Raw genomic sequence first — 21578 nt, 5'->3', positions numbered from 1 at the left:
AGACACGCAAAGCGAGTAGTCTTATGTTTTCTTATTGGCAATTCAACTAAACTATTCCTGTAGCAGTTTAAAGCTTTGGCAGAACTCTGTGGAAAGCTATCATGCCAATATAGCACATTGAATTAAGGCACAGGGAGGGAGTGAGAGAGCATGTCAGAACGGCTCTCCTTACATAACAAGGGATACTTGAAGGATACAGATTCCTAGTGGAATGCGCCACAGGAATTCTAACAGCCCCCACCTGGTGATAGAGGCCTTGATTAATCCCTGTTATCTGCAGCTGATCCTTTAGCTTGTGTTTATGAGTGTATACACAATATGTGCAAGTCAATGTACTTATTCACATTGCACTGTGAGTCTGTCTGTTACCATAATAAATATTGTGTGGTTCCTGTAGTGCAGTTTATAAACACTGATTTATATGTGTGCATAATGTCTATGTTTGGAACATTTTGTGATTGCTTGAGCTTGGTTAGGTGTAACATATGTATGAATGTTTGTGTTACAGAACTCAGAAACTGCGCTGGCCAAGTTTCCAGAGCTCCCACAGGCCAAGTCTGTCATCAACAGTGCTACAAGTTGGATGTCAGTCAGTTCTGCAGATGAATCTACTCCAGAAATACAGCCTTCTCAAACTTACTGCTCTACTGGAGAGATACACGCCCACCAACAAACATGGCTTCAGCTGGTGAGGACTCTCTCTCTTCCATTTTCCCCCTTTCCTTCCTTTCTGTTGGTGTCAGTGATGCTATGGTTTATAGTCTGTTAAAGTGCTATTCCTGTTATTCTTGTGCTCATTCACAAAACACACACAAACCTACACATTGTCACATATACAGTAAGAATAAGAATAGGATGTTTCTATTTGTAAAATCACCATACAATATACACCCACTGGCCACTTTATTAGGTATACCTTACTAGTACCGGGTTGGACCCCCTTTTGCCTTCAGAACTGCCTTAATCCTTCCTGGCATAGATTTAACAAGGTACTGGAAATTTTTCTCAGAGATTCTGATAGCATAACGCAGTTGCTGCAGATTTGTCGGCTGCACATCCATGATGTGAATCTCCAATTCCACCACATCTTAAAGGTGCTGTATTGGATTTAGATGTGGTGACTGTGGAGGCCACACCATTACACCACCACCACCAACCTAAACCGCTGATACAAGGCAGGATGGATCCATGCTTTCATGTTGTTAATGCCAAATTCTGTCCCTACCCTCCGAATGTAGCAGAAATCGAGACTCATCAGACCAGGCAATGTTTTTCCAATCTTATAAATATTGTCCAATTTTGGTGAGCCTGTGCAAATTGTAGCCTCAGTTTCCTGTTCTTAGCTGACAGGAGTGGTCTTCTGCTGTTATAGCCCATCCGCCTCAAGGTTGGACATGTTGTGCATTCAGAGATGGTCTTCTGCATACCTCAATTGTAATGAGGCATCAACCAGGCATTTGCACTCCAGAACTGCCTCTCATTGGATGTTTTCTCTTTTTTGGACCATTCTCTGATGGTTGTGCATGAAAATGCAAGTAGATCAACAGTTTCTGAAATACTCAGACCAGCCCGTCTGCCAAAAGCTACCATGCCACGTTCAAAGTCACTTAAATCCCCTTTCCGCCCCATTCCGATGCTCGGTTTAAACTGCAGCAGATTAAATTGACCATGTCTACATGCCTAAATGCATTGAGTTGCTGCTATGAGATTGGCTGATTAGAAATTTTCATTAACAAGCAGTAACACAGGTGTACCTAATAAAGTGGCCGGTTAGTGTATGAAATGAATGCAGACACACAGTGTCTATCGGAAAGACAAATACGCTGTCACACTGATGTCCACACATGTTTGCTTCACTTTATCCAATCTGCTCAAAGTCATTGTTTGCTGCCTGACTGTCTTTTGCTGAAAGGTGGAAACAGCTTTAGGAGGCTCCTCAGTTTCTAGAGTTTTCCTATTAAACACACTTACAACAGCATCCTGTTGACACATACTGTGTGCATATAGGAACTTGTATAAAACTGCTTATGAAATCTGACAATAATTACTGCTATGCTATACCTAGCAAAAGTACCGACATGCAAACTCCCTTTTCGTTAACAGTTGTGTAACACTTTGTGGTTTTTAATGTCACTTTGTATTTAAACGCATACATTTTCTGTGCCTTTTACAGGGCTGTTCCTAAGTTTATGAAGCGGATCAAGGTTCGCGACTACAAGGACAGGAGTGTGTTTGGCGTTCCACTGCAGGTGATAGTTCAAAGGAGCGGACAACCCCTGCCTCAGAGCATTCAACAAGCCATGCGTTACCTGCGGAGCCAATGCCTCGACCAGGTGAGAGATGACAGACGTGCACGTATGCAAGTTCACACAGGCTGAAACATACTTTAAAGCTTACATAAAAACACGTCATAGCATACCTGCCTTTGGTTTGCACAGTGGTATATTAAGTCCCCTATAGACACCAAACGACAGTCTGATTATTTGTTAATAAAACAGGCAAGAGAAAAAACTCAGCGTCTGGTCAAGGTCACAACCTAGTTAACTGATCTCTATTTGAACAGCTGTTTAGTTGCATGTACCCTGTTGTGTTGCTACATGCAACAGGGCCATATTTAAGCACAAGACATCTGTTGTTTTATCACTACTTGCTTGCATCCAGCACGCTCTGCCTAAGTTTGCACGTAGCAAAATAACCTCAAAAGGCCTGAAAGTTCTGCATATCTGCTGGTTACACATTACCACAATTAGCTACATGGTTAACATTCCATTCCATGGGTGTTTATGAGAAGGCAAGTGATCTATGGACTAAAGAGAAGTCTCTCTCTCTTTCAAACTGGTTTCAGATGGAACAACTACTTAGCAATTTACATAATCATTAAATCATTAGGAATCTACATATCTGGGTTACGTAAGAAGCGGTAGGGAGTTATCCTAAAGATGCTGGTTATCAATCTCTTTAAGCTGGCAGCTTGAAAAAGAAACAAAGCTAATATGAATGCATTGTGCAAATGAAGAAAAATAATACAATTGAAGATGTACATTTGGTTTAAGCCCCGGCTGGGTCAGTTGGTGTGTGGAGTTTGCATTTTCTCCTCGTGATCATGTAGGTGTCCTCCGGATTCCCCGGTTTCCCTCACAAATCCAAAGACATGCACTATAGGTGAATTGGGTTAGCTAAATTGTCCGTATTGTATGTGTGTATGTCCTGGTCCTCCAGGGGTGGGTTTTCGAAAACTATCGTTAGCCAACTAAGGTTGCAAGTTCAGTCATTACAAACATAGTTTGTTGATTTGGCATTTCCCAAATCCATCGTTCCAATGAACATTCGCAAACTTGTTTACTTGTAACTACACTTCTAGAGCTGTAGTAAGAAGCACAGTTCCTTGTTGTGTTCTATTCCCAGTTATCCCCCCTTTCAAACGTTCCAACATTTAAACTTGGAATGATAATATATATATATATATATATATATATATATATATATATATATATATATATATATATATATATATATATATATATATATATATATATATATATATATATATAAAAGTCATCCCTCTTAGGCATATTTTGCTTTCAGAGTATTTTCACAGTTCAGTTTCAGCAATCTTCATATTGACAATTGCGTTCCCTCCGCAGTGCACTGAAAACATTAAATGCCATTTTGAACGCAGCCATGGCGAAAGCTACAGGTGACTTATTTTTTTTAAAAGCGGATTATACCTTACGTCTCCAAAGCTTGTGGAAACAATAATTATATAGCATAAGTTAATGGATTAAGTTTATAGTAGGTTATTTATTTAGAAATGTACGACTATATGACATGGGCCTGTTGGTTAGAACACTTTTGCAATGGTTTGAATGTGTCAAATTGTAAAAGTAGACTATTACAATAAATAAAATAAAATATAAATAAATAAACAAAAATAATAATAATAATAATAACAATTGATAACAATCATAATACTAAATATTATTATTATTAAGTAGAATAAAAAAAATCTTAATACTATACTATAAACTATAAATTACAACCATTAACGATATATATGATTTATATAAGAGATTAAAATATGTGTTAGATAGTAGGATTGCATGGTTTACCGGTCCGGTACTATGGTAGTATCACAATACTATGGCTCCAAAATACTAACGATGCCACTGTGGTTTGTAAACGGTAGTATCGTCATTAACGGTCTGTCTACAGTGTTGCATGTGGAAAAGTCACTAATGTGTTCACACGATTGTGCAACAACAGACCATTTTATTTTAATAGTCTGTAAAGCCCTTTAAGTTTGCACGTGTTCTGGTGCTTGCTAACATGTCAAACACACACCTGAATCAGTTCATTTCTGTTCCTGTCAATATGATTTAGAAGCTACAACAACCGCAACAATCTCTTAAACAGAACGACTCACAAAGTGAAATTTTGAATTACTTTGGATTCTGACCTATTCTTATATTCTTACCTTAATACTGAATATATATATTCATATATATATATATATATATATATATATATATATATATATATATATATATATATATATATATATATATATATATATATTTATATATATATATATATATATATATATTTTTTTTTTTTTTAATTTGTTTGGTATAATTTGTATCTTTATTTTAACATAATTTTTGTTGGTCAATTATCTACAAATTAAACAAAAAGAAAAAAAAATTAGATGAAGTGACGTGCAAATAATACTTTTTTCAATAATAAGGTTTTAAATTAATTAAATTTAAGTAGACCTGTTGTAACATGTGAAATATAGTTTTTCTGACTGTTTTCTTTATAATTTGAGGTATGGATTACAGTATCGCAATACTATTTGGTATTGTGATACTTCACCTGGTGTATCGTAACATTAATTAATGGTATTGCGACAACCCTATTAGCTAGTTTATGTTCTAGAAAAGAATATGGAATATTCTCAATAATATATGTAAAGGAAATATTGGCACTATATGTTCCATTTAAATATCTTTCAATTAATATGGAAAGTGAGAGCATGTTTTTACTAAATCTAATATTGGATGACTTTATGTGTAAAATTTGCACAAAATTTTGGGGTATGAAGAAGTTGTTACTCCTCATTATGGACGTTATAATCAACGTGGTTCAAACGATGGATCTGAGACTATGGTTTTGGGAAACACTCGCCACTACATCGTTCTTTTCCCAAACGATGCATCGTACAATGATAGTTCAGCCGCGGATTATGTCAATGTTTGGGAAAGACACTTCAGGTTTGGGGTTGAACATTGGGTTAATGACCCACCTCATAAAAATTAGATGTTACGAAACACCGACATGGTGCAGCTAAATATCAACTTTGATAAAAACAGCCTTGGGAGTAAGTAAGTATATTTAAGGGCGTAATTCCAATATTTTATTCTAAACGGCTTTCTAAATCTTTCTCAACAGGTGGGATTGTTCAGGAAATCAGGGGTGAAGTCGCGAATCCAAGCCCTTCGCCAAATGAACGAATCATGTGGCGCTGTTGGGGGAGGAGTCAACTATGAGGGCCAATTAGCTTATGACGTGGCTGACATGCTAAAGCAGTATTTCCGAGACCTTCCAGAGCCTCTGCTTACCAGCAAACTGTCTGATACCTTCCTGCAGATTTATCAATGTAAGAACACACACCTTTTTCTCAGAAGACCACACACACTTGTACTGACATAAACCTGTACGAAATGTACTCGCAAACATTGATATCTCGGTTTTCGAAACAACAACTCAGACATTAAAAGAGCCAAGCAATTCATATCCCAAGGGCAACTCATAACTACACAAAGACTGTACTATACTGTAGTAGGTGCCTGTTTTTGGGTGGATGAATCATTCCGAAAGGGTAAAGAAATCTAAACAAGTTCAGGAAATAGCTGTCAAATGACGTTTTGGCACCTATAAATCAGAATGTGAATCATTGCCAGCACCAAGTTGTAACTCACAAGCGGTCTAGTGTGTGTTTACCGCAGCTATTTCACACCACATGCACTCACTAAAATGTGTGCGTGCTCACCTCAAAGATCAGAATCTCGAACAACTCCAAACACGTACAGCACTCTGGCAAACCGTTCATAAATTCGTTTTTAGATGCCAGGGTACATGCTTGAGAAATTTTGTATGGTTTGAAGCAAATATTTTCTATTGATTTACCTAATTTTATATTTATCTGTTTTCCATTAAGTCATGGCAATATAGCTGAATGTTATAAACACAGACCATTCTGAGCATTATACATTTTTTTGGATTGCTGTTCTGATTTAACACATTTCTACCTCAATCCACAGAAAATCAATTCAAGATATTTTAAGACTTTAAGTCCAGCAGAAACTCTGATATATTATATATTACATATTCTAGTTTATTGTTCTTCCTTGGGCAGCCCGAAATAGATTTTGTAGAGACAAGATGTCTTCCACCTCACATTAAGGCACAATAAGCAGCATTATAAGTCCAGATTTTCAAGAAAATTGTTTGATTAAAGTGGTCTGTTACCACAACCAAAATTCTGAGGAAAACAGCCAGCACAAATATGTCTCTCAGACTATATATCTGACCCCAACCACAAGGGAGGTCTCCGCATCCCACACAGAAAAGCAAGGGTTTGTGTGCCTGTTTTGTGCTCACACAGGGTCTTTCATTCCCAAGGGCGAAAATAACAGACATCATTTGACGAACACTCACACACAATTCCATAAGTGCCATTTCAGTTCACATCAATCCACGCTTTCCTTTTTAAAAGCCACTTTGCATTTGAGTTCTCCTAATATGTGCATTTTTCTTAGCCTACTATATTTATCTTCAGTTATTTAATGTTAAAGGTGATGAAAATAATCTGCCATGAAAGTAAAATGACTGAATTTACGCACAGAAGCCTGAGGAAAATGCTTAATTTAGAACATTTTAGATGTCACATAGAGGTTTTTGTATCTGAACTTTTCATCCTGAACATACAGATATAATGCACTGAATGTCAGTTTATATGGTTTATATTTTCAATTTCTGAAGTTTGACAACCTCTCCCTGAACTAAACTAACTCCCTTCCTTCCTTCTCTGAATGACATAATCTAAAAGAATAGGGCCGTGGGTGTATTTATTGTACTAACATATTGTGTTTGTAGATCAGAATATGTTAAGCATATGTGCATTATGCATTTAATCAAGGACAATGCACATTACATAAATCTGTAAAATGCACCAAATTTAGCCAACCCAACTGATATTTTTCCAAGTAACTGCAAAATAATTTTCATGTTTCTTCAACTTACTTGTTCTAATCACTGCAACTTAACTTTTTTTAGTTATTATAACTTAATTTTGTGGTTATTGCAACTTATTTTTTTCTAGTTCTTGTAACTTGACTTTCTCCTTCTCATACCTTACTTGTCTAGGTATCATAACTTCGAGTTCTCATAACTTATTCTCTTCTATTTTACATAGCTTATTTTTCTATCTTTCATAACTTATTATTCTAGTTCTCATAGCTTTTTTCTAGTTTTCATAATTTTGTGGTCATTGCAACTTTTTTTTTTTTATTTACGTAACTTGACTTTCTTTTCATGACTTACTTTTCTAGTTTTCAAAACTTCTAGTTTTCATAACTTGTTTTTTCTAGTTCCCATAACTTAATTGTGTGGTAATTGCAACATATGTTTTCTAGTTCTCATAACTTGACTTTTTTCTCAAAACATACTTGTCTAGTTATATCTATCTATCTATCTATCTATCTATCTATCTATCTATCTATCTATCTATCTATCTATCTATCTATCTATCTATCTATCTATCTATCTATCTATCTATCTATCTATCTATCTATCTATCTATCTATCTATCTATCTATCTATCTATCTATATTTTTTGGACTTTTTTGACTTTTTAAAGGCTTAATTAAAAAAACACATACAGCCTAGATCTATCCCTCACAGCTCATTTGCATTAAATTCAAAATGCCATCTAATCCAAACCTGACTAAGGCCTATTTACCTTATTCTGGAATGGGGAAGTGCGGTTGTGTACCTTACGATTGGGAAAACTGCCTATGGGAGAAATGAGTATTAATAATAAACAGCAGAAAATGGTCAAAATATTTGTTCTACAAACAATTTTGTTTATGAATACATGAAAAAGAAGAATATCATTACTAAATATTTGCTTGCAACATCAAGCTGCAGAACAAGCTGTTTTTAACGTCTAAAATTTAATGGAAGTGAATAAGACCAGAGGTCTTGAGCCAAAAACAATCCGCCCGCTCTTACATGAACAATAAGCCCAATGGACAGTGTTGGAAGTAGACTAATGCAACATCCTTTGGCTTTCAGATGTCCCCAAAGAGCAGCGCCTGCAGGCGGTAAGGGCTGCTGTGTTGCTGTTACCAGACGAGAACCGCGAGGCACTGCAGACTCTGCTGTGCTTCCTGAGTGATGTAACAGCCAGCGTGGGTGAAAACCAGATGACCTGCACCAACCTGGCCGTGTGTTTGGCCCCTTCTCTCTTCCACCTTAACACACTGCGCAGAGAGAGCTCGTCACCCAGGTGTGTGTGTGTCTCCTGTGCTTGAAGTGCCATCATATTTGGCGTGCAATTACTCTTAAAGGGTCAGTTCACCCAAAAATGAGAATTCTCACATTCAAGAGAATTCATCTGTACTTTGTGAAGATATTTTAAAAAATGTTGGACACTATTAGCCATTGACTTCCATAGTAGGGTATTGTCCTGCTTTCCAACATTCTTCAAAATAAATGATTTTGTTTTTTTATAGAAGAAAGCAACTCAAACATGTTTGAAACAATTGAAGCATGAGTAAATGATGAGAGAATTTTCATTTTTGGGTGAGCTGTTCCTTTAAAACCGCACAGTTATACTCGATTTCTCACTTGAATAACCTGGAATTTTCTAAATTGTTCACTTTCAAGTTGTTCTGTACTTTGTGAACTTAAAACAAGATGTTTTGAAGAATGTTGGAAACTATTAGCAATTGAGATCTATAGTAGGATATTGTGGAAGTCAATGGCTGCTGCTTTAAATAAATTATTTTGTGTTCAACAGAAGAAAGAAACTGGAACAGGTAAATGATGAGAGAACTTTCATTTTAGGGTGAACAATCCCTTTAAAACTATTCAGTTATTTCTCGCTTGAGTAACAGGAAACTAAGATTAGGTAAAAAAATAAAAATAAAAAAAAAAAGTGAGTTGACTTGCGTAAGGCTCTGTGCTTGAAATTTTTCGTTGTCATACTGAGATTAGATAAGTGCTTGCATCAAACATCTGTTTTTATGTCATCCATTTATTCTTTTTCCATGTGTTTTCTTTATCACAGGGTCATGAATAGAAAGAACACCCTTGGAAAACCTGACCAAAGAGACCTGAATGAAAACCTGGCGGCTACTCATGGTTTAGCGCATATGATACAGGAGTGCAGAAAACTCTTCCAGGTGAGCGGCATTTTACTTTGGAGCACATTTCGTCTGACCAAGTTTTAAGAAAAAATGAAGACAGACAACACTTCCATCTCTCACGCACATCAGTTTTATCAAAACCATGTCAGCAAAGATTTAAAAACAATAGTCTTATCACTCTGTACCAGATGTGTCTCAAGTACAAAGACAAAAACAGACGCTCACGCTACAACACGTTAGCACATCTGCTACCAGAGACTTCTGTTGAATGTATTTTAAGCAAAGATTAATGAGATTGTTATGCAATGACCAAGCCCTGCTAATTTCGTATACAAACAAGGATAAACATGCACATGCAAAACAGCAATTTGCAGCCATGGATACGGCGGGCATTGATGTTTTTTTTTTTTTTTTTTTTCTTTATGGATACAACAAAGACCTTCATTTTTATTTATTTACATTTAATTTAATTTCTTTAAATTGCATCACATGTAAGTCAGAAATGCATTTTTTTTAAATACATTTCTCATACCACTGTTTCAATTATTAGAGTAAAAAATATATTATATTATGGTATGTTATATTATATTATATTATGTAACATTTTACAATAGTGTTCATGTATATTGGTATCAGTAGCCTATTGTCATTAGGCAAATATCAAACTGAGAAGCACATTCAACTGTTCCGTCAGAATTTGGCTATTTAAATATTGAACAATAAAAAAATAAAATAAATCAATCAATCAATACAAAATAACAATAATAAAAATAATAATAATAATAACATCAACAATAATAATAATTGATAAATAAATAAATAAATAAATAAATAAATAAATAAATAAATAAATAAATAATGTAGAGCTTGATGATTTGTTTGACTTGGATGGATAACAATAGACTAATTAGTATTAACATGAACTTTTTTTTCATTGGAAGAATAAGCATGAGGTCCAAGATTTTGAATAAAACTTCCGGTAACACTTTAAAATAAATGGTCCATTCGTTAATTTTAATTAATGCCTTTACTAGCATAAACAAGCAATTAGTAATACATTTTTTTATATCTTTGTTGACATTAGTTAACATTATTTAAGTTAAATAACATTAGTTCATGTTAACTTATTAACTAATGTGAACAAGCATGAATTTGTATGTTAATAATGCATTACTAAATGTTGAACTATGATTAATAAATGCTGAACAAGATTATTCATACTTAGTTAATGTTAGTAAATTAACTAATGGACAGATATTCTAAAGTGTTACCAAAGTTCCTTCACAATGTTTTTTTTCATTTAACAACAATACAGAAGATCAGTAGTGTAAGATGACTTCACTTAGGTCAGATTCTGCTTGTTCTTAAAGCCTTTCATGGATTATTTTCACAATTTATTATGGCTTAACAGTCAAAATAGGACAAATAAGCTCAAGTATGGGACAAATTCTAGACCTTCGTTAGTGGGGGGAGGATCTATCGAACCACCCAAACCCCCCCTGGCTACAGGCCTGTATAGCTGGTGAAAAATTGATCATACATTAACAGCAGGTTTGTCAAGGACAAACAATTTTTGCAAGGTAAACATGCATAGACCTGCACTTTCCCTTTTAGTGCTCATTCAGAGGTCAGGAAGGAAGCTCTTAACTAGATAAGTGTAAAATAATGAAAGTCAGCAGAAGTTGAAAAACACAAGAAATTCGATTTGCATCTGACTGAAAGGAAGATCCACAAAGCAGCATTGTGCCATGATGTTCGCCCAGACATTCGTGCTTATTGTTTTAGCGCAAGTTATTTTCTTCCATAATGGGCTATTTCAAGAGAGCGAATAATTCATAATGAGTAACGGATTGATAGCATCTTGCATTAAAGGTCTTCCGCCTCTAAATCTGATGCGGAAGGTCTGGGCCCGCTGTATCTATCAGGCTAATGCTTTTTGCTGTACGCAGATAACAAGTTTATCTCCACAAACGCTGGAAAGGCACAAGCACCATGACATGATAAACATCGTCAGTCAGGCAGGAAAAGGACAGGGAGCAGGACAGGACACGCACACACACAAAAAAAAAACACTCCGAGTGGAGAAGGGCAGAAGAGCGATGGACGAGACACACACAAACAGGATGAGCCGCTTCCACTTAGGAATGAATCATTGCTGTCACTTCTCTACCCTTCACAATCATTTCAACCAAATCAAGTGCATTTTTAACATCTTCTGATTTTGTATAATTAGTGGTATGATTAGATTCATAAACTTAAGTTTAAATCATTGCATCATATAAACAGGTAAAATTCTAAGTTCTCTGGATTTACTGAATTAATAAGATTTGTTTGAGCAAAATTTTAATATTTGTTTTATTTTTTAAAAAGGTAATTCCTCCAAATTAAAAAAAAACTAATAAAAATAAAATAAATTATAAAGTCATTTAGGGCATTTATTTATTAAATATTTGTTTTTTGTTTTCTAAGAACAAATTTATTCAAATTTCAAAAATGATAAAAACTAATATAATTAAAATAAATTATATAGTCATAGTCATTTAGGGCATTTATTTATTAAATATTTGTTTTATTTTATAAAGATAAGTTTTTCCAAATTTAAAAACAACAAAAACTTATTTAAAACAAATTATATAGTCATTTAGGGCATTTCATTATTTTTTCCTTTAGAATATTTTTTACTACAATTTCTATGATATTGTGTTAAAACTAAATATTTTAATTTATATTAATTTAAAAAAGCTTTAAATGACAACATTTGTACATAAGATTTGGAATAATTGTCACTATTTGTCACTTAATTAATATGTTAATGTAATTAATACTTTATTAATATGTGTTTCTCTTACTAAGTAAATAGAACATTTTCAAGTGGTCTCTTAAATTTATTAATAGTTTCTATTCTTTATTTTTGAAAATGTGAGCCACTGTAATGATTTGTCATGGGTAATGTAATATTGAGCTTACAATGTTCACTCTCTGCTAGTAGCTCCCATAGGGGAAGCTAATGCTAATGTTAATTTGCATGTTATAAACTAGACATGAGTTCCTCTTTCAATTAATTCTGTTCTTTAATAAGTCTCTGCTGAAAAGACTAGCTTGTATACAAGCTCAAACTTAAAATGGCACATTAGTGTTCCAGTTTCAAAATCAGGCCTTAAACACCAAAATGTTTTTTTCCATCATAAAGATATCATGCTGGCTTCTGATCTATAGCAGGCATGTACTTGTATACAGCCATTTTTTTTCAATCCAATATTGCAGAATAAGCCAACAAGGGAAAACATAACAATGGGCAGCAACTTTCATGTCTGCTTTAACAACTGCAAAACTGGCCCAAATATTTTAGGTTTATGTTAGAATCTGCACTGGTAAAAAAAACAATGTGCTTTTTATGTTTTTGCCTTCAAACCCAACTTGAGACAGAAAAGGCTAGTGAACAACAACTACTACATGACAGACCTCTTAAAAATGTTCTATTTACTTAGTAAGTGAAACACAATTTAGTAACAATTAAGTGATAATTAGTGACAAATATTCCAAATCTTATGTACAAGTAATGTTTGAGAATTAGATCAACATGGAGAGAAGCAGAATTTTGTGATTGAACTCTTTCAAGCATTTCTTTAAATGCAATTTTTGCATTTTTAATTACTTGAACAGGTCAAAAGTGGACAAGTTGAAAATCTTTCAAACCCCTACTACACCTGTATTTTGCTTCGTTCTTTTGCAATCGGATTAACAAAATTGCATCTTATACCTACCTATGTGTAAACAGTTTTAGGAACACTCTGGTTTCACTGGCCGAAAACCACCAAACCAGAATGACCTGCATTGGATTGCTCTGAATTGCTTTCAGGGATTTATGGTGAAACTTTACCAGTTCTTGCTATTAACTAGTTTCTTTTACCGGTCTATTACTATAATACACTTTGAAAAATATCCGTAAATTAGCAGTTTTCTCTAAGCATGTTTTTATTTTTCCTAATTTATTTCTGTGTTTGAATTGAATTATAGGAGCTTTATCTTTCTTCCAACAACTTTTAACTTTGAAAAGTTCAAAAAAGTGACTTTTATTAACATTTCAAATAGTTAAAAATGATTTATTGTCTGGTTTGGTGTTGTATATTACGGTAAAAAACCTAATAAACTGCCAGTACACTTTCTGTTATTTTACAGAAGATGTTCAGATGCAAAAGCCTCTAAATGCCCTCTGAATTACTTTTCTAAAATAAACTTTTTTTTTTCAGCTTTCTACATTTGTCTTCAGTTATTTCACTTTAAAGCCATGAAAATAAATTGTTAATGACTAAAAAAGTACAATTACTGAGGCTCTAAAATCTTCATATATTATTTCTTATACATTATTTTATTTCAAACAACTTAAATGCAACTAAACGTCACTTTGTTAAACTGTGAATTTTCAACATCAAAATATCAAAAGAGCAGAGATAGACATCTCATAAAGCATTTTACAACCATATGGGAAATGTTAATTAACAGATCTCTTTTTTTACCGTGTAGATATTGTCTGTTTAATAGTAGTTAAAAAGCACATATTCTGCATGCTCCCATTCTACATCCCTGATCCCACTCAATACCTAAACCCATCAACATTAATAACTATTAATACGCAGAAAATTAGTAGTTTATTGAGCTAAAAGAACTGAAACCTAATATAAAGTGTGACCATATTCAGTTGTTAATATGATTATATTTCTTTGTCTTTTAGATCCCAGAAGAGATGTCCCGATGTAGGAACTCTTACATGGAGCAGGGCTTGAGTCCCATGAGGATGGAGGTGTTGGCGGAAAACTGCGGTTCTTGCAACTACCAAAGTCTACTCAAAGACAGTATTGATAGCCTGCTTAAAGAAGCCAAGGACAAATTCAAAGGTTATGACAGCTGCTCGACTCCTGAAAACGCTGAGCTTGCATACAAGAAGGTACGGGAACTGTATATACACCCTATTCACTTGTCACTTAGACACTATTTCCCATTTCATGTTCACTCTCTCTTCCTTCCTTTATGCATTTTCTTGCTTGTGCCTAATGGAAAAGCTGTGTCTTTTTCCGCACATCACTTCTTCTTTTTTTCGCTCCCTTCATGTGAAAGAGTGTTTTCCCAGCTCTGTTTTGGCCTTGAGCCCACCATGACATCAGTTTGTCGGTTGTTCTGGCATTTCACACTAACCAAAATACTCAGAGTTCCCTGGACAGTGTTTCATGTACCCATAAAGCAGGGGTGTTCAATCTTGCTCTTGGAGGACCAGTATCCTACAATGTTTAGCTCAAATGCTATTTAAACACATCCGAAGCAGGTCTTCTGGAGTTCTAGAAATGTCCTAGGATTGGAGCTAAGCTATGGATTGCTCTTTACAGGATTGGGCACCTCTGTCATGTACTTTTTGACCATAAAACAACGGCCAAGTTCAATGTGGACAAACTATGTTCTGCTAAATCATTCAAACGGCTTGTATGAGCAGAACATAAATAGTGAACTTTATAGAGCAGATGACAAATGTTAGCTGATTTTCTTAAGGTTTATTTTTTGCTCTTTATTTTTGAAGTCACACCATGATACGTCAAAGAAAGAAAACACAAGATCCTCTGTTTTCCCTTTAAATGACAAAGTTTGTATTGTGTATGTATAAAAAGCAAAAGGTGCGTCCCAAATCACCTATGTGTGCATTATTCTGCATCATTTTGTAGTTTAAATAGTGCAAGTAGTGCATTCACATTGAAAACTCTAAAAATAATATGTGCACTTTAAATACCTGGATGATGCACTTATTCAACCATTAAAATGAGGTGTGGAATATTGGACACTTCACACACTCAACGACCACTGCTTTGCTTACGTAGCGGAAGGAGCGGAGCTTTCTGGCACTGAAGTTGGTTTACTTTATATATTTAGAATTTTGAAAGCTAAATTCTCCAACGAGAGTAATTATACCGCCTCCCGATGGTGAATGCTGTTACACTCATGGCAGGTATTATTTGGTAGTTTGGTCATTTATTCCACTTATTTGGCAACCGTCAAACGTCATAAGGGAAACGGTTTGAATTTCCACTTAGTAAAAAATAAATTGTGTTCCATTTGGGATGACACTACACTCATATACTGTACAGTGCTGTTGAGTAAGTGCATAAGTACATAGTGGACAAGAGCATAGTGTATAGAGCGCCATTTGGGACGCAGCTACCTTTATACAGTTTTTAATGTTAGTGCTTATTCTGATACTAGTATCAGAAATGTCACCGATACCACTAAAAAACAAAAATTGCATTGGTATCTAGGAGTACTTAAACCCCAAAAACTGATCTGTTATTATTTTTTACCAATCTTTTTATTTTTATTTTTTACCAATGGCAGCAAGCTTCGCAATTCTATTTTTTGCTGCTTGGAAAGCAAACACAGGAAGCAGTAAATGAATATTTACGAGTTTACTAGTAGTATGTCTAGAGTTTGGCAGTAATTCAGACTAGACCAATCAGCTAGTATAAAACAGAGATACGTCTCATTTGTCATGCTGCAAGTTTGAGGGGTGACACAAAAATTACAGCTTCTATATGAGTAACTTAACGCATTTGAAGACACGTGATCCTGCCATTCCAACATTTATTTGTTGCACTGTTTTATTTTTACTAAAATATACCTTTTGGTTTGCAGTATTAGATTTGTGTCTAATGACTTGCCTAATATTGCTTATCATAACTTACCTAATTACCTTTTAAATTGCACTTTAAGCTGAATACCAGTATCTTGAAAAATATCTAGTAAATATTATGTACTGTCTTCATGACAAAGATATAAGGAATCAGTTATATGAAATTAAAACTATTGTGTTTTTAAATGTGATAAAAAAAATCTCTGTGTTAAGCAGAAATTGGGGGAAAATATAAAAGAATTCATTTAAAAGAAGGGCTAATCATTCTGACTTCAACTGTATGTATAAGATCAGTACTCTGTATCATCTGACACCCTGAGCCCATAGAATGAGAAAAAGGATATCCAAACATCTCTACTGACTTTAAATGAAATCTCAACTAGGACTGCAGTAAGAGCTGGATTAAATCTTCCTAGAATTGATAATGACCATGAGATGCCATTGTTTATTGGCAGGTTCAGGACGGCTCTTCTCTGCGGCAGTGGAAAGTTTGTGTGGATGTGCCTGCATCGGCTGAGGATGTCCTGCAACGCATTTTGCGAGAGCAGGAGCGCTGGGACGAGGACCTGCTAGAGTCCAGGATCGTGGAGACACTGGACCACAACACTGAAGTCTATCAGTATGTCAGAAACTCAATGCCACCCCATCCGCCAAGAGACCACGTGGTACTCAGGTCATTAGAAAGGCTTTCTAAAGTTTTGAGATTGAGAATATGCTTTTGGGGATCTTCGCAATTGTAAAGGTGTTTATTGTTGTGTTTCAGGTCATGGATGACAGATTTGCCCAAGGGAGTGTGTACTTTAGTGAGCGTGTCAGTGGATCACGAGAGCGCAGCAGTGCTGGGTGTCCGTGCCAATGTTCTGACATCTCGCTATTACATCGAGCCCTGCGGAGCCAACAAGAGCCGCCTCACACACATTTCCAGAATAGACTGCAGGTAAGATCTACACGGCAATCTTAATATCTACTTTATTTACATTTAAAATGACTTTTGAATTACACTTGAAATATTATCCCTCCTGTATTTTTTCCCAAATTTGTGTTTAACGCAAATAAGTTTTTTTTAACACATTTGTAAACATAAGTTTTAAAAATAACATTTAATTTCTAATAACTGATTTCTTTTATCTTTGCCATGATTACAGTATATAATATTTTACTAGACATTATTCAAGATACTAATATTTAGCTTAAAGTGCGATTTAAAGACTTAACTAGGTTAATTAGGCAAGCAAGTCATTGTATAATGATGGTTTGTTCTAGACCACAGGTGTCAAACTCAGTTCCAAAAGGGCCGCAGCTCTGCACAGTTTAGTTCCAACCCTAATTAAACACACCTGATCAAACTAATTGAGTCCTTCAGGCTTGTTTGAAACCTACAGGTAAGTGTGTTGGAGCAGGGTTGGAACTAAACTGTGCAGGGCTTCGGCCCTCCAGGAATTGAGTTTGACACCCCTGTTCTAGACAATCAAAAAAATTATATTGACCTTAAAATGGATTTACAAAAATAAACACTGCTTATATTCTAGATGAAATAAAACTAATAAGATTTTCTCCAGAGAAGAAAAAAAAACCTAAGAATTACTGTGAAAAATTACTTGCTCTGTTAAACATCATTTGGGAAATATTTGGGAAATATAAAAAAAAAAAATATATATATATATATATATATATATATATATAGATATATAATATATATAAATATATATATAAATATATATATAAAAATAAATAAATATATATATATATATATATATATATATATATATATATATATACACACACACATATAAACACACATGCATTATAATATCTAATAAAACATTTATTACTATATAAAGAATACATTACATTATAATTTTTTAATTATATCACTTAAGCTGTAGTTTAAATTTAATCAATGATAATTTTATCATAATATAAATAGTATGCAATATAATTAAAATAATAATAAAGTTAATAACAGCAATTTTTTTCAAAACTCATATTTTTTTTTATTCTTTCTCTCTGATTTTAGGGGTCGTTGCCCTGAATGGTACAATAAGCTATATGGTCACCTATGTGCTGCGGAGGTGGTGCGGATACGAGACACTTTTACCTGTCTGGACAAATAAACACACACATCTATGTTGGCGTTTCATTTCATCTCTTAACAGACTCTAAAATTTAGAGAGGAAGATGATGAAGACTAAACTCCCTTACACACACACGATCTGAGCCCTTCATTGATGGACCAAGAAGCTACAAAGGTTTTGCCATTTCGATTACCATCAAATGTCAAACCCGAGAGACTGGAAATGGGGCGTTACTGCTGCTATGACATCATCATCATCACTGGCGCCAGAACATTTCACTTTGTTACTGATTCAATTAAAGGTTGGCTATATAAAACGGGAGGTGCTTTTGCTTCTGAGAAGCAACTATGTTTGTGTATTCGTGAATGACTGTGAGCATATATTTAATGTGTGTGTATTATTGACAAATGAGACATATTCCATGCACTGGCACCCGCTGCGATATAGTGTTTATATCAATTTCTTTGTGTGTGGCATTGTTACGGTTATGCAAAGCTGTGTACGGTGCTTTCCTTTTTTTTTTTTTTTTTAAAGAGAGAATGGACAGAAGGATGAATGGATAGACAGATGTTTGTTGGAAGATGGAGGTGGCTGGCACACCATTGAAAGGGAGAAAGAATAAGTGTGATAGGAGAAAAAAGTTGTGCATGTAGACACGAAGACATTGCACACTGAGTCTGACATGCATTTTAGTAAATACTTTCATGTATAGACTTAATGTTCCTCTAACATGTCTAAAGACTGTTTCCGAAAGTTCAGCTCGGATTCAATTTTCCGTGTTTTGTTTGGGATTTTTATTTTTTGTATACATTGCAAACATTTTGAGAAGTCATGAATTTGAGTTGTGAACCACAAAACCTTTAAGCCAATGGCCAAAAAATAGACTTTATGGGTAAAAATCATAGATTTGTCTTTAAAGCCAAAAAGTATTATCGAATATTAAATAAAGATTTTTTTTTTTTTATTTCCTACTGTAAATAAATCAAAACCTTTTTGTTTTTTTTTTAACAAAATTTTTTAAAGCGATTTTCTCTGGATTTTTAAGTAATTTTTTTTACCTTCAGATTCCACATTTTTAAGTAGTTGTATCTTGGCCAAATATTGAAATCTCAAATTTCCAAAAAATGTACAGTTTGTGGTCCATGGTCACAATTAATAAACGGCAAAACGTTCAATGTGATTCACTTCGTCTTGCAGGAAAAAGCACTTTATGACAAGCAAAGTGCAAAATACCAAGACAGATTTGTCCTCCATTTAAAACGTGGCTCCAGAATGACTAGAGATACACAAAACAGAGAAACAGACATCCTGAATTGAAGTTTGAATTGCTACTTGATAAGAATGTGTACTTTCCTTCCTCTCCACCCAATATCAGAATTTAGACCCAATATTTCCTCCTTTTTTTCAAGAGAGGACCACAAAATCATCTTCAATGCTTGACTACTCGCAATGTACAAACAAACAAAAATAAAAAAATCTATCAGACTCAGTGTGCAAGGATTCAGAAATTTTTAGAGTGACAAATACGAAAATTTGGCAACAGCACCAAAAATAAAGCTGAGACCAATATAAAGATGGACCAATTCTTCAATATTTAGAGCAAAGTAATTCAACACAGGACTCCAAAGAACAGCATAAGGCTTTTTTGTGCTTTTGAAATGCACTTCGAGAAGGGGAAGCCATTTGTAGGGACTTTCAAGAGCACACATCTGAAACTCTTCATGGCCCTTTTAGAAGTCAGTTAACGAAGGCAACTCAATACACACTTAAAACAACTCACTTAAAGGGTTCGTAGAGAGTAGGGATGGTCACTTCCATTTTGAATTTGCCTACGAGGCCTGTGATTGGTCGAGATCATTGCTGCAAACAATCGGCTATTTGACCCTATGGGAAAATAAAGAGAGGAGTGTCACAAAAAAATGTGAAAGGATAAGAAAAGCTTTTTTGTTTGGGTTGGATGTTTAGGGTTGATTATAGGGGCTACCAAGGTGGTAATTTTGTCAAGAGGATGGTAGAGAATGTATGAGAAGTGATGTCTTTGTTTGTCAGTGTTAACCAGAAATGAAGTAAACATCTAAAATAGTAACAAAAGCTTGCATTTACACTTAACTACAACCAGGCCTGCGGTCACAGAGCAGATCAGGGTGGGAGTTTGTATGATTGCTCAACAGATTTCCATTTGTTTTGGGTTTTCAGATGACTCCTGCTGAAAATTCACCGACTGGGTTTGATGTCTCGATTTATTACTACTTATGTGCCTGTCTATGACGGTGTATCATAATCGTGTGTAAATTAAACTTATTCTGCCAAACAGAGAATAACGCATGACAATGACAGTTAATTTAAACCTCTCTGTATTTATATCACTTATATCATGTTATTATTTTTTTTAACGTATATTATTTTATTGTAAATGTTACACTAAGTTACAGAAATGAGAAAAGTTGTTTATCTTTTTTATTATTAATGTTATTTCTGTACAGATTAATTGTGGTCAAAATGCACTATTAAATATATTAAAACAGCACGAATGACTTCCAGTTGTAGTTCTTTTGTTTAATCAAGGGTATTAATTGTTACATTAGCTTTTCCATCATAATTTTTTTTCTTTTTTTGAAATTTCTGTACAGTTGTATAGTACTTTATTTTAAAATACAAATTTAAAACAATTATAGCATTATTTATATAACAAATGGCCATATTATAAGGTTAAGCTTTATTTTATTATTATTTATTGTCAATTTAATGATAATAATTATTATTATTTATACATATTTATTTATTAACAACTACATCTGCAGTGTTGTTTGTGCAAATGGTATAGTATTTTATAAATGTGTGTGTGTGTGTATTTATACTGGCTGCATAATAATGGAGAAATCAGACCGCAATATTTTGTTTTTTATTTATGTATATATATATATATATATATATATATATATATATATATATATATATATATATATATATATATATATATATTTATATACATTTTATATATATATATATATATATATATATATATATATATATATATATATATATATATATATACACATTTTATATATATACATTTTATATATATATATATATATATATATATATATATATATATATATATATATATATATATATATATATACATACATATATATATAATGTATATATATATAAATATCAGCACTTTATTAATTAGTGCTGATATTTATACATTTATTTGAACAGTGAATTCAAAAAAAAACATTACAGAGTATTATTTGTGAAATAATTTCATTAAGCTTATAAATGGTTACAAGTACATAAGTTGTCATTTAAATTATTAATATACCAACAAAGTAATAACATTTTCCTTCGGCTTAGTCCCTGATGTATCAGGAGTCGCCACCTAGGAATGAACCGCAT

The 21578-nt window shown here is 33.8% G+C and overlaps 1 protein-coding gene across 7 annotated transcripts in view; it reads left to right on the top strand.

The window, feature by feature from the left end:
• dlc1 (DLC1 Rho GTPase activating protein) overlaps window positions 1–20703 on the top strand; it is a 225431-nt gene extending 204728 nt beyond the window's left edge. For 5 of the 7 annotated variants that reach the window (XM_087236999.1, XM_087236998.1, XM_087237000.1 and 2 more), the window contains 9 exons: window positions 509–688; window positions 2174–2333; window positions 5449–5656; window positions 8356–8569; window positions 9353–9467; window positions 14164–14376; window positions 16557–16774; window positions 16865–17038; window positions 18119–20703. In XM_087236999.1, the coding sequence (XP_087093125.1) occupies window positions 509–688; window positions 2174–2333; window positions 5449–5656; window positions 8356–8569; window positions 9353–9467; window positions 14164–14376; window positions 16557–16774; window positions 16865–17038; window positions 18119–18215 (1579 nt within the window). In that variant the 3' untranslated portion in view covers window positions 18216–20703. Of the gene's footprint in view, window positions 1–508; window positions 689–2173; window positions 2334–5448; window positions 5657–8355; window positions 8570–9352; window positions 9468–14163; window positions 14377–16556; window positions 16775–16864; window positions 17141–17501; window positions 17735–18118 lie in introns of those variants that run through there. The other 2 variants (XR_015476441.1, XR_015476442.1) reach the window with 1 other exon arrangement.
• The last annotated feature ends 875 nt before the right edge of the window (window positions 20704–21578 follow it).

Source organism: Danio rerio, chromosome 1, assembly GCF_052040795.2.
Source record: "Danio rerio strain M-AB ecotype USA chromosome 1, GRCz13ab, whole genome shotgun sequence".
Lineage (NCBI taxonomy): Eukaryota > Metazoa > Chordata > Actinopteri > Cypriniformes > Danionidae > Danio > Danio rerio.
The sequence above is the reverse complement of the archived record's forward strand: the minus strand, read 5'-3'. Positions and strand labels throughout refer to the sequence as shown.